This window comes from Stigmatopora argus, chromosome 5, assembly GCF_051989625.1.
Source record: "Stigmatopora argus isolate UIUO_Sarg chromosome 5, RoL_Sarg_1.0, whole genome shotgun sequence".
NCBI lineage: Eukaryota > Metazoa > Chordata > Actinopteri > Syngnathiformes > Syngnathidae > Stigmatopora > Stigmatopora argus.
The window spans coordinates 20057501-20070205 of record NC_135391.1 but is presented as its reverse complement, the minus strand read 5'-3'; the positions used below and the strand labels follow the sequence as shown (position 1 = coordinate 20070205).

General features: G+C 41.1%; 1 protein-coding gene across 4 annotated transcripts in view; it reads right to left on the bottom strand.

Annotated features, from left to right (window-relative positions):
• Window positions 1-223: 223 nt before the first annotated feature.
• Window positions 224-12705, bottom strand: part of LOC144074127 (N-lysine methyltransferase KMT5A-A-like) — a 32930-nt gene continuing 20448 nt past the window's right edge. For 3 of the 4 annotated variants that reach the window (XM_077600330.1, XM_077600327.1, XM_077600328.1), the window contains 3 exons: window positions 12401-12460; window positions 11928-12118; window positions 224-4945 (listed from right to left, as the gene is read on the bottom strand). In XM_077600330.1, the coding sequence (XP_077456456.1) occupies window positions 4735-4945; window positions 11928-12118; window positions 12401-12460 (462 nt within the window). In that variant the 3' untranslated portion in view covers window positions 224-4734. The remainder of the gene's footprint in view (window positions 4946-11927; window positions 12119-12400; window positions 12461-12705) is intronic. The other variant, XM_077600329.1, reaches the window with a different exon arrangement.

Here is a 12705-nt window from a genome sequence, read left to right as displayed (position 1 = left end):
GTATTTAGATATTAAACTCTCTCTCTCTCTGTCATAATACAGTATTTAGATATTATACTCTCCCTCTCTCTGTCATAATTTGAACCTGTTCTACCAAAAGTCCGGGCGACCAAACATCCGGTCACGCTTTCAATCTGTCATGGCTAATATTTTAAAGTTTGAACAGTGTGCTTTGCAAAGCACCCCCTACAAAGACACTAAATTTGTTTTAGGACAACACAGAAACTTTTATAAAACTTTATTGTTTCTAAAAACATTGGCAATGGAAGAAATGTTTCTTTAAAAAAATTTTTAGGCTACACAAAGTTCATTTCAGTAAGATCAAATTTCATTTTCCTCTTTCCACCTCAACAGTTAAGACTGCCTGACTCGTGATTATGCCACGTACCTAATTACAGTGGGGCAAATAAGTATTTAGTCAACCACCAATTGTGCAAGTTATCCTACCTGATTAAGTTTAGAGAGGCCTGTAATTGTCAATATGGGTAGACCTCAATCATGAGAGACAGAATGTGGAAAAAAAATCTGAAAATCACATTGTTTGATTTTTAAAGAATTTATTTCCAAATTAGAGTGGAAAATAAGTATTTGGTCACCTACAAACAAGCAAGATTTCGGGCTGTCAAAGAGGTCTAACTTCTAACGAGGTCTCCCCTTGTTACCTGTATTAATAGCATCTGTTTCAACTCATTATTGGTATAAAAGACACCTGTCCACAACCTCAGTCTCTCACACTCCAAACTCCACTATGGCCAAGACCAAAGAGCTGTCGAAGGACACCAGAGACAAAATTGTAGACCTACACCAAGCTGGGAACACTGAATGTGCAATAGGTAAAACGCTTGGGGTAAAGAAATCAACTGTGGGAGCAATTATTAGTGAATGGAAGACATACAAGACCACTTATAATCTCCCTCGATCTGGGGCTCCTTGCAAGATCTCACCCCGTGGTGTCAAAATGATAAGAACGGTAAGCAAAAATCCCAGAACCACACAGGGGGACCTAGTGAATGAACAAAGGCTACGTGTCCTCCTGCTGAAGCCAGTACACATCCAGGCCCGTCTGCATTTCGCTAGAGAGTATTTGGATGATCCAGAAGAGGACTAGGAGAATGCGTTATGGTTAGATGAAACCAAAATAGAACTTTTTGGTAGAAACACAGGTTCTGAATCATGCTTTAGGGCTGTTTTTCTGCAAAGGGACCAGGACGACTGATCTGTGTAGAGCAGGGGTCTCAAACTCAATTTACCTGGGGGCCGCTAGAGGCCGAGTCTGGGTGAGACTGGGCCGCATCAGGATTTCCACAAGAAAAGCGCTGATAAAACATTCCAACGTTATCAAATATCTTTATTTTTTAACAAAAAAATAATGACTTAAATAAATTAACTTAAAGATCGATAAAAAATAAATCAATCAGTAATACAAAAATAAAATAATAATAATGAGCATACATGCAGTAGATATACACTGACTGGCTAAGTAGAGAAAATGAATTATTTTTATTCTGTTTCAAATGTCTGTGCGCAGCTCTTTAACCTTTAACTTTCTGAACTTGAATGGAACATTGAACATGAAATATTCTGAACACGGCTTCTCTTGCCTACTTCTTGCTGCTAGAGACCTGGCAGCGCTTCTCACATAGCTGAGTCACATTTGGCTTGAGGGAGGAAGCAGTGGAGACCCTCAGTAGAGCTTGAAGATGCTCATCAGTAAGTCTGGACCTATACTTGGACTTATTGAAGTTCAAGGTGGAGAAGACACACAAGTATGTGCTCCCAAAAAGGCACATGGTCCGCTTGAACATTCGGGAAAGTTCAGGGAAGCTGGGGGTCAACTCTCTCAAAAATTGCCCAAGCTTGTCTGCTTCTCCACTCACCTCCCTGAACTTGGCTTTGAGTGCAGAGTTGCACTGCAGGTCAATGAGCTCCATTTGAAGCTCAGGAGGGGCATCTTGCACATCAAAGGAGAAGGGGTCCGCAAAAATTTGAAATGTGGCTTTGTGTGTCTTGAAGTCTGCAAATCTGTGATCAAATTCCTCCTGTAGCTTCGAAATGGCCTCAACATACTTCTCACCACTGAATGGTGTGCCTGCATCCACGAAAGCCTTGCATGCTAGGAAATGGGAAATGTTTGTCTGAGAGAGCTGGGCTTTCCATAACACAAGTTTAGTGCAGAATGCTCTCACGTTGTCATAGGCAGCACTGACAAGTTGCCCCTGGGCTTGTAGCTTCTTGTTCAGTACATTAAGCTCATGTGTGATATCAACAAGAAAAGCTAAGTCCATGAGCCATTTGGGATCACTTAGCACAGGAACAGCAACCCCGTCTATCTCCATGAAGTCTTTTACTTCTGCTCTCACCTCAAAAAATCTCTTCAACACATTTCCCCTGCTGAGCCAACGTACCTCAGTGAAGTAGAGCACATCCCCATATTCTGACTCCATTTCCTCTAAAAAAGCACGGAACCTTCTGTGCTTTAAGCCCCTGGATCTGATTTGGTTGATGCATTTCACAACGACAGACATCACATTGTCAAACTTCAGGCATCTGGTGCAAAGGGCCTGCTGATGGATAATGCAGTGCAGAGCTATGGCCTCCTCCACACCCTCCTCTTCCAGTTTTTTTTGAACAAGTGCTACCAGTCCATTCTTCCTCCCTGTCATTGATGGGGCTCCATCGGTTGTTATTCCAACAAAGCTCTTCCATGGCAAACCGGCATTCTCAATGGCATCACACAGCTGGTGAAATATTTCCTTAGCGGTGGTCTGGCCATGCATTGGAATTACTGTGAGCAACTCCTCCATTACTTCAAAATTGTCATCAACACCACGGACATATATTGCGAGCTGGGCAGTGTCAGTGATGTCTGTGGTCTCATCAAGAGCCACTGAATATACACTGAAACATTGTGCTTTCTCACACATTTGATCATAAATGTCACTTGACAGGTGAGAAATGCGCTCTGCCACGGTGTTGGCATAAAGGCTGATGTGGTTGAACTGACTTTACTTTTCTGAACAGACAATATGTGCAGGCTGTAATATGCACTTTTTTGATAAATTCACCTTCTGTGAATGGCTTTCCTGCTTTAGCAATCAACTCACAAATGGCGTAGCTAGCTTCTACTGCTGCAGTACTGTCTTTGGTAGCCTTCTTGAAGAAATCCTGTTGCCTCAGAAGACGTGTTGTAAAACTGGCAACCTGGTTGTCTCTCTCATTTCCCTGGTATTTTTCGTACTCCTCAGCATGTCTCGTAGTATAATGACGTTTCAAATTGTATTCCTTGTGCACCGCAACTTTTTCAGTGCAAATGAGACACGTCGGGCTGCCCCTGTGTTCAACAAAGAAATATTGCACTCCCCACTTTTCTTGAAACTGTCTGTGCTCATCACCGACCTTTCTCTTCACGGCAGACTTTGAAAGAGACATCTCTGGGGCTCTGTAATATGTGTTTCCACTTGGAATGAGTCTCGGGTTGAACTTAACTTTCAGTCGCGCGGGTCTGTGGCGCATGCGCACTTTTGCTCTCCGATCGTATTGGATTACGGCAGTTCTCCGAATTTCTCAAATGTCATGTTAACGCACTTACTGTTAAGTTTCAGTTTCACTCGCGGAGATGGCTACAGACACTGACACAGGCTAGATCACGGATCATAGCGCCTCATTCAGTTCTATGCTGAGAGCAGCGGAGGAGTGTGCGCGCCGAGCGGAGTGATCGGCTTCACGGCTTCTCCTCCGCCCAGCTGATTGGAGGAATGAATGAGTGAGCGAGGCACTGGACAGCCCGGCCGATGTCCCGCCCTCCAGAGCCGTATACCTCACCGTGATTGGTTAATTCAGCTCTGAACACAAGTGTCATTCATATCAATCTTGCGGGCCGCACGAACATTAATCTTTCATATTAAGACGGGGGCCGCAAATTATCGTCCCGAGGGCCGCGAGTTTGAGACCCCTGGTGTAGAGGAAAGAATGAAAAGAAATCCATATGATCTGACCATGTATCGAGAGATTTTGAGTGAAAATCTTCCATCAGCAAGGACATTAAAGATGAGACGTGGCTGAGTCTTTCAGCATGACAATGATCCCAAACACAAAGCCAGGGCAACAAACGAGTGGCTTCGTAAGAAGCATTTCAAGGTCCTGCAGTGGCCTAGCCAGTCTTCAGAAGATCTCAACCCCATAGAAAATCTGTGGAGGGAGCTGAAAGTCCGTGTTGCCCAACAACAGCCCCAAAACATCACTGCTCTAGAGGAGATCTGCATGGAGGAATGGGCCAAAATACCAGCGAGTGTGTGAAAAGGTTGTGAAGAGTTACAGAAAATGTTTGGCCTCCGTTATTGTCAACAAAGGGTACATAACAAAGTATTGAGATGAACTTTTGGTATTGACCAAATACTTATTTTCCACCATAATTTGCAAATAAATTCTTTAAAAATCAAACAATGTGATTTTCTGTTTTTTTTCTCCACATTCTGTCTCTCATGGTTGAGGTTTACCCATGTTGACAATTACAGGACTCTAATCTTTTCAAGTAAGATAACTTGCACAATTGGTGGTTGACTAAATACTTATTTGCCCCACTGTACATATCTTTTTTACAGTTTTGTATGTAAACTTGGATGTTAATATATATTTATATATATTTTTGGTCATTTAAAAGTCATTTATATCACAAAAGTATCTTAAAAAGAGTGATTAAAACAGTAAAAAAAATCCAGCGTCTTTTTGGAAGCATCACAGCTTAAGCCAGGGGTGCGCTGAGATGGCCTCCTTGCTGCGGTCGCCATAGTCATAGAGAAACTCTTCATCAGGCAAGATGTCTCTGGATGCCACCAGAATGAGGTGAGGCCGACCGTCCACAGCGTGCACCCTGGTCTGGCAGTTGCCCACCTTGCTGTGGTTGACAAGCCGGCCCATTCGCCCTGTCTCCTCTGTGGCATCCACACTGACATGCATAAAAAACTAAATTAGAAAATAAGTGAACAATATTGGAAAAAAATAGTTTTGTGATATTTAAGAAATGAGATTTTTGACCTCAGTTTGGGAAAACTTACTTAACTCACCATGATAACATTGTATGTTTTTAAAACTGCCCAATCCAGACTTAAAGGTAGGTGTGGATGCAATTGCAAAAAGATCATGGATTTCTTTTTTCATATAATAATCAGAACCTCGATTTGATCACGATGATAGTCATACCTCTACTTACGAAATTAATTGGTTCCATAACTTTTTCCGTAACTTGAAAATTTCGTAAGTAGGTATATTTTATATGTAAATTCTCTAATTCGTTCCACGGTCCTCACACATCTAACTAAACCCTTAAAAATGGGTCAACTTGTCCCAATTTTGCAAGAATGATGTGAGAAACACAATTTTGAGAGAAAATTATCATAAAATTATTTATTAATGTCACAAAATGAATAAGTATATATACAAACCCGTGTTAAAACGCATGGGAACAAGAGAAAGCTACCAGGATGCAACGGAGATAGCACACAAACATGAACACACATTTAATAAACAGCATTAAGAATTCAAACAACAACATTAATCAACAACAAGCATTAACGTTTTAATATTTCTTTAAAATGTAATTTTACACCCATTTTATAAGTCACTACTGGTTCTTACCTGCTTCTGCAGTGCTGGATGACGAACATTTTGAAAAAAACCACAAGGACGATTGCCTATGAGGACTTTAATAGTGTTTCTAAAATGCACAAGACAAACGTCTAAGTGGGCACGACACCTGAACACTTTCAGGATGTTTTTTCCACGAAGTCGGAAAGTTCGTTTCTCCCCCATTTTTTTCCCCATTTGCACTGTTGCGATAGTGGCTGCTTCCTCTTCGGCTGCCTTCTCGTAAAATTCCTCGTGTATTGCCGAGCGTTGCATTTACTAATGCTCCGTTGAGAGTTCGTTCAGGATGTTTTTCCACAAAGTCGGAAAGTTCGTTTTTTCAATTTTATTTGTGCTGTTGCAATAGTGGCTGCTTCCTCCTCGGCTGCCTTCTCGTTGAATTCCTCGTGTATTGCCGAGTGTTGCATTTAGTCATGCATCCCCAAGCATAAATAAGTTTAAGCAGACAATGGGTTAAAGGAAATTGATGGTTGTTGTGAGACAGCCAATGAGAGCCCAGTATACGGAGGAGTGAGCTTCTAAAGTGAGAATCAATACATCCGCGACAACATTTTAAAAATAAAATAACGAATAAGGAATGTATGTACTTTTTGGGGTTTTTCGTAACTTGGATATTTTTTTCTTATCTCGAGGCACTCATTTGCATGTACAAAGCTTTTGTAACCTGAAAATTTTGCACCTGCAGGCATTCGTAAATAGAGCTATGACTGTATCTGGATTATTTTGACATTATTACGCTGTTGCTAATCAATGAGAATACCGTCTTTTCACGACTATAAGGCGCATATAAAAGTCTTAAATTTTCTCCAAAATAGACAGGGCGCCTTATAATCCAGTGCGCTTTATATATGGACCAATACTAAAATTGTTTTCACGATAAAATAAAATAAATCAGTCGATTGGGTACACCATCCTCTACAGCTCTCAACTACGGCAAGAAGCCCCCGACTCTACCATTTTCCCATAGAAAAAGTACTGCGCAGTGACTGCTGGGATATATAGTTCTTTTGTCAATACACCCAGTATGACGGTGAGCACACTAATTTGGTGCTCTCCGTCATTGCGACTAGATTTACAAAAGAAATCCTGCCGCTAGATGTTGGCGTCAACAGAGCATTCAAAGCTAGACTGCGAACTATCTCTGCGAACTTCAATTTGACCTCAGTTTGGGAAAAGTTACTTAACCCGCCATGATAACATTGTCTGCCCCGGTGGTCCTACTTCTCATGGTGCCCTTTGTCCTACATGTTTGAAAATGCACCCCACGTGTTGCATGAGTTTGAATGCCCTGTTTTTTTTAAACTAGTAAAAAAAATGACCCAAAGATTGGGATAAATATGCCAAATTTAGTAACAATAACACCCCCAAATATATATATATATATATATATATATATATATATATATATATATATATACATATATATACATATATATATATATATATATATATATTTATATATATATATATATATATGGGAACAGTGGATGGTATATATATATATATATATACATATACATATTCATATATACATATATATACATATACACATATATATATATATATATATATATATATATATATATATATATATATATATATATATATTCCTCATTCCCGGAGGCTTGACTTAAGAATTCCAACCGCTGGACATTGGCATCAACCGGGCTTTCAAAGCAAAGTTGCGAGCGGGATGGGAACAGTGGATGGTAGCTGGCGAACACAGCTTCACGAAGAGTGGAAGGCAGCTAGTTACACTACGATTTGCGAATGGAATGTGGCCGCCTGTGTCTGCTTGCACGGTTGTTCGAGCTTTTGCCAAAGCCGGCATCATCTCTTTGGAGCCACATGGCAATAACGGTGACTCTGAGAACGAATAGAGGGGACCCGGCGTTTTCGATGACTCATTTGGACAATTGTTCAATACGGACACAGAAAATTATGACTTTGATGGATTTGTGGGTGATGTTGACGTGAGTGCATTGTAAAATGGCTAAATAAAGTACAACCGAACTCAGTTTTGCTTCCGTTGCCTTTTTAAAAACGTGTTTTTAGCGTGTGGGTGTAGCGTGTATGTTTAAGCTGGTGTATGTTTTGCCATGCCTGGCTGCGTCTATAAAAACGGTGCGTCCTTTGTGTGTAAAATACAGAAATAGCACTCGTTACTGACACTGCGGCTAAAAATACGGTATGCATAAAGAAGTGTCTGATGGGAAAAAAATGATTAAAAAAGTGCTAGAGGTAGTGTCATCGCCACAGTGCCAACGTGACGTTCCGATTGGTGAGTTGGGGACTCGGCTCTCTGAACATCGATTTCCATAGCTCACAGGTTAGAGCCACCTATGGCTCCTGAGCCATAGGTTCCCCACCCCCGGGCTACAGGAAGAAAATGTGGGAGGTACAGGGACGGAGTCGATTATTTCTGAAAAAGCAGCACCAAAGGGGAACGTAAAACCAAACAGGTAAGAAGCAGTGGTGATTAATAAAAGGGGTGAAAAATGAAATGTCGGGGGAAAAATATGCATAAAATTTTAATAAAAATATACCGTATTTTCTCGATTTTAACGCGCACTCGAAAATAACACGCAGGTAATTTTGGGCCAAAAACATCTGGAAAAACGCAGTAATCGAATATAGTGCGCACCTAAAATTTCCCGCTGACGAAAATCAGAAATCTTACCTTTTTTAGTAGTAGGGGGTAGAAAGTAAGTCGGGTGCTAAATATACTGATTGATAGGAATTGGGTGATGGGTATGGTATTAAAGGACAATACTGATGAAGGGTGGAGTTATGCGTTTGAATTTTAGGACAATAGATGAAAGGTTATAGAGGGGGTTTGGTGAGGGGTATTGATTTTTAGGACAATAGATGAAGGGTTATATGAAGGGGGTTGTGTGAGGGGTATTGGTTTTTAGGACAATACTGTGCTTCTTCCTCATCTTGATTATGAACCGCTGATACTCCATCAGTTTATGTTCGTAGTCCTCCGGCATCCTTTGGGCAATTGACGTTCTCTTTCTTACAGATAGGTCGTGCCGTTGCATAAACTTATAGCACCAACATGCAGACGATTTGAAGCCGGAATCCTTGTTGGTTTTTTTCATGATTTTCAGGGCGAGGATACGCAGCTCGACTGTGTTGATGGCACACCCTGCAGCTCTTCTCTCAGCAATCGTTTTTAGAAGTTCTTTCTCTAACTCTGGGAACATTGCTTTTCTTCCACGTCCTGATGCTTTTGCTGTTGCTTTTTCTTTCAATAATGAGTCTTTCTTCTTCCTCCAACCACGGATGTTAGCTTCACTAATATCGAATTTTCTTCCAGCTTCTCTGTTGCCCAATTCCTCTGCCACTTTGATGACTTTTCTTTTGAACGCTGCGGTATAACTTGCTCGTTTTGATGCCATGTTGCTTGTACAATGTCCAAAACTGAACTGAGAGAGGGTGAACTGAGACGAGTACGAGGCTAGAGGGGGGCAGTGGTGGTCTCGGCTTTCCGATTTTCGATCGGCTTTACGAGATGACGTAAAACCGAAAATTTATAATCATACCGAGCGCGGCAGGCTCCGAAAATCAGCCAATCAGCGAGCTGGAATGCAATACAAAATGGATGCTTCCATTTTGCACTACTGACGGTAAGTTCATGGTGTTTTTATGCTGTTACAGGAAAAATATTGGCGTTGACCATTTGTCTCTATCGCCATTCTACTTTCCAGCTTATTAATGCAGGATTGTGATGTTTGTGAGGCTTGACGATCTTTAATATGCGTGTATTTTGAATTCAAAGTTGGAAATTGCACAATGTCCGTGCGTCAAAGTGAGTTTGACAATGCTTTTTTCGATCGAAAATTTGTAATTTATTTTAGTTATTGATTATAACACGCACCCCATCTATTGGAATTAATTATATAGCAAAAATCTGCGTGTTATAATCGAGAAAATACGGTAAGTTCTAATTAATGCCAAGTTGTTTTATTCATATTTGAAGTTGTTTAAATGTGTGCATGTGCTTTGTTGCCTAAGGTGAGCTTCCTCCTTAAACTTGCACGAAAAGAAAATGTTTTTGCATGCTCGTTATTCATTTTAATACAGTAATAAATAATGTTATCCCTTTTTTGTGTTTCTCACATCTTTCATACAAAATTGGGGCACTGATCATTTTTATTTTTAAAGCGTTTAGTTGGAAGGTTTTTTTAGCATAATTGAACGAATTTGAGCATCTACATATAAAATACAGTTGTCCCTCTACTTACGAAATTAAATGGACTTTTTTCGTAACTTGAAAATTTCATAAGTGTGTATTTTATATGTAACCTCTCTAATTCGTTCCACGGTCCTCACACAACTACCAACTAGACCAGGGGTGGCCAACTCCGGTCCTCGAGAGCCGCTATCCGGTCTGTTTTCCATGTCTCCCTCCACCAACACACCTGAATCAAATAATCAGGATCGGTATCAATCTTCTGGATGGCTTGCTGACGAGTTGGTCATTTGATTCAGGTGTGCTAGAAGAGGGAGATATGGAAAACACACAGGATAGCGGCTCTCGAGGACCGGAGTTGGCCACCCCTGAACTAGACCATTTAAAATTGGTCAAAGTGTCCCAATTTTGTATGAAAGATCTGAGGAAACACAAAAATGAGACAAAATAATAAAGGAAATGATTTATTTATTTATTAAAATAAATAAAGCATGAAAATGTGCCCTGCGCCGCTGAAATAGCTCCCTCTGCGGCCGTTATAGATGTGATACCATGTTCGTCCGCCAGATGGCGGAGGGAGCCCATCCACTTTATAGTATATTTTAGACTTTTACGTGTGCCCTCTGTGTGTGTAAATATGTGCCACATTGCATTTGTAGTTTTTAATCGCTTAATAAGGGGAATTCAAAATAAAATAATGGATAAGGAAATACATTTTTTGGGAGGGGATTTTGGAACTTGGATCTTTTTCGTATCTCGAGTCACTCATTTGCATATAAAAAAAATCGTAACCTGAAACTTTCGTACCTGGGGGCATTCGTAAGTAGAGGTATGACTATTGCATAATTTATGAAAAATCCAAAATACCAATTAATTTCGAAAGCAGAGGTACCACTGTACCAGCATTTGTCTGAGGAAGAAGACCCTGGAACATTTTAAATGCGGATACTATAGGATCATTCCCTAGCAGTGTTCAAGCCGCTAACTGTGACCTTTACCAGGTACATAAACTGGAGAATGTTTTTCTCACGTACAGTGCCGTGAAAAAGTATTTGCCCCCTTCCTGATTTCTGTGTTTTTTTGCATATTTATCACACACAAAGGTTTCAGATTATCAAACCAATTTTAGTTTGACACAGAGACAACCCAAGGAAATAGTAAATGCACTTTCTAAATGATGATTTTATTTACCAAGGCAACCCCCTTAATAGGATTTGAATCCGAACTTTGACTTGGCCACTCCAAAACCTTAACTTTGTCTTTTTTGAGCCAATCAGAGGTGGGCCTGTGCTTTGGTTCGTTTTCATGCAGAATGCTCCGAGAGCACACGAACTGAGGGCCGGACGTTCTCCTTCAAAATTTGCTGATAGACAGCAGAATTCATTCTTCCATCAATTAAAGCAAATCCTCCTGGTCCTGAGGTAGAAAAGCAGCCCCCAGACCATTACATTGCAACCACCATGCTTTACTTTTGGCATAGTGTTCTTTTGATGGAATGCTGTGCCATTTTTCACCAAATGTAACGGGCCCCACAGCTTCCAATAAGTTCAACTTTTGACTCATCAGTAAACAGAATGTTCTTCCAAAAGTGTGGAGGATCATCTAGGTGTCTTATGGCAAATGTAAGACGAGCCCTTATTTTTTTGGACAGCATTGGTTTTCGCCTTGGAACTCTGCCATGGATGCCAGCTTTGGCCAATGTTTTTCTTATAGTAGAGTCATACACATTGACCTTAACTGAGGCCAGTGAGGCCTGCAGTTCTTTCGATGTTTTTCTAGGTTCTTTTTTGACCTCCTGGATGAGTCGTTGTCACACTGAGTAATTTTAGCTGGCAGACCACTCTGGGAATGGTTTGCAACTGTTCCCAGTTCTCTCTATTTGTGAATAATGGCTCTGACAGTAGTTCAGAAAACGAGAGATGAGGGACATTCTCTTGGGTAACTCGGCTTATGTTACTTTTTCCCCTTCCATTATTTTTTTAAAATTAGAAATGTATAAAATAAGTAAGGAATTGTCTTTTCCGTGAGGATCAAGTCGCTTGAATAGAAGTTGCGAGAAAAGACAAAATAACCCCGCATAACTCACCAGTAGGCCTTTCCCCTGTAGCAGAAATAGTACATGTAACAGCCCGTGCCGGGGTGGCGGGTGTAGCAGGCCTCCCGCTGCTTGGCTTGGGCCGGCTCTAGCAAGTCGCCGTGGTATTCTACCACAAAGTCGCCTTTACGGAAGGTCCGCTGGGCAAAAACGCCGCGCCCTTTGCCATGTATCACCCGCACCTAATCGCGGCAGGCAAAAATCAGGGCCACAGATATCACATGTATAGAGAACCTTGTGAAATATTGACACACTTTAAAACTCTTAATATTTTAAAGCATGCAGGTAATTAACTGTATCTTTTAAATTAGAAAATTGGTTGAAAACCAAACAATTTGTAGCAGTTTCAAAGCACACGTGCCTTTGTAAACTCATCAGTGTAAAGACACTCGCACAACATGCCCCACGTTTGATAACAGCCATCTATATACTGAAGATGTCATATCTATGCTAAAGCTCCTGACCTGCATTCCTTCTTCCACATCATTTTTTATCACGTCGCCCAAGTGTTTGTGCTTCTCATTCTGAAAAACATTCCGTTTCATTTCATTTGAGAAATTTTGTATGTGGCACCTAGCGTCTAATCCATTTGGACCATGGCCGGATGATTTGCTGAAAGACGTTTCGCCGACGGACGTTTGACAGAGGGACAGGTCGCCGAATGGACGTTCCACCGAACGGTCAATCGGCCGAACGCCGAACGGCCAAACGGAACTTCCGCCGAGCGGAAGTTTCGCCGGCGCGCTCGCCCCGCCCCCGGATCGTGTGT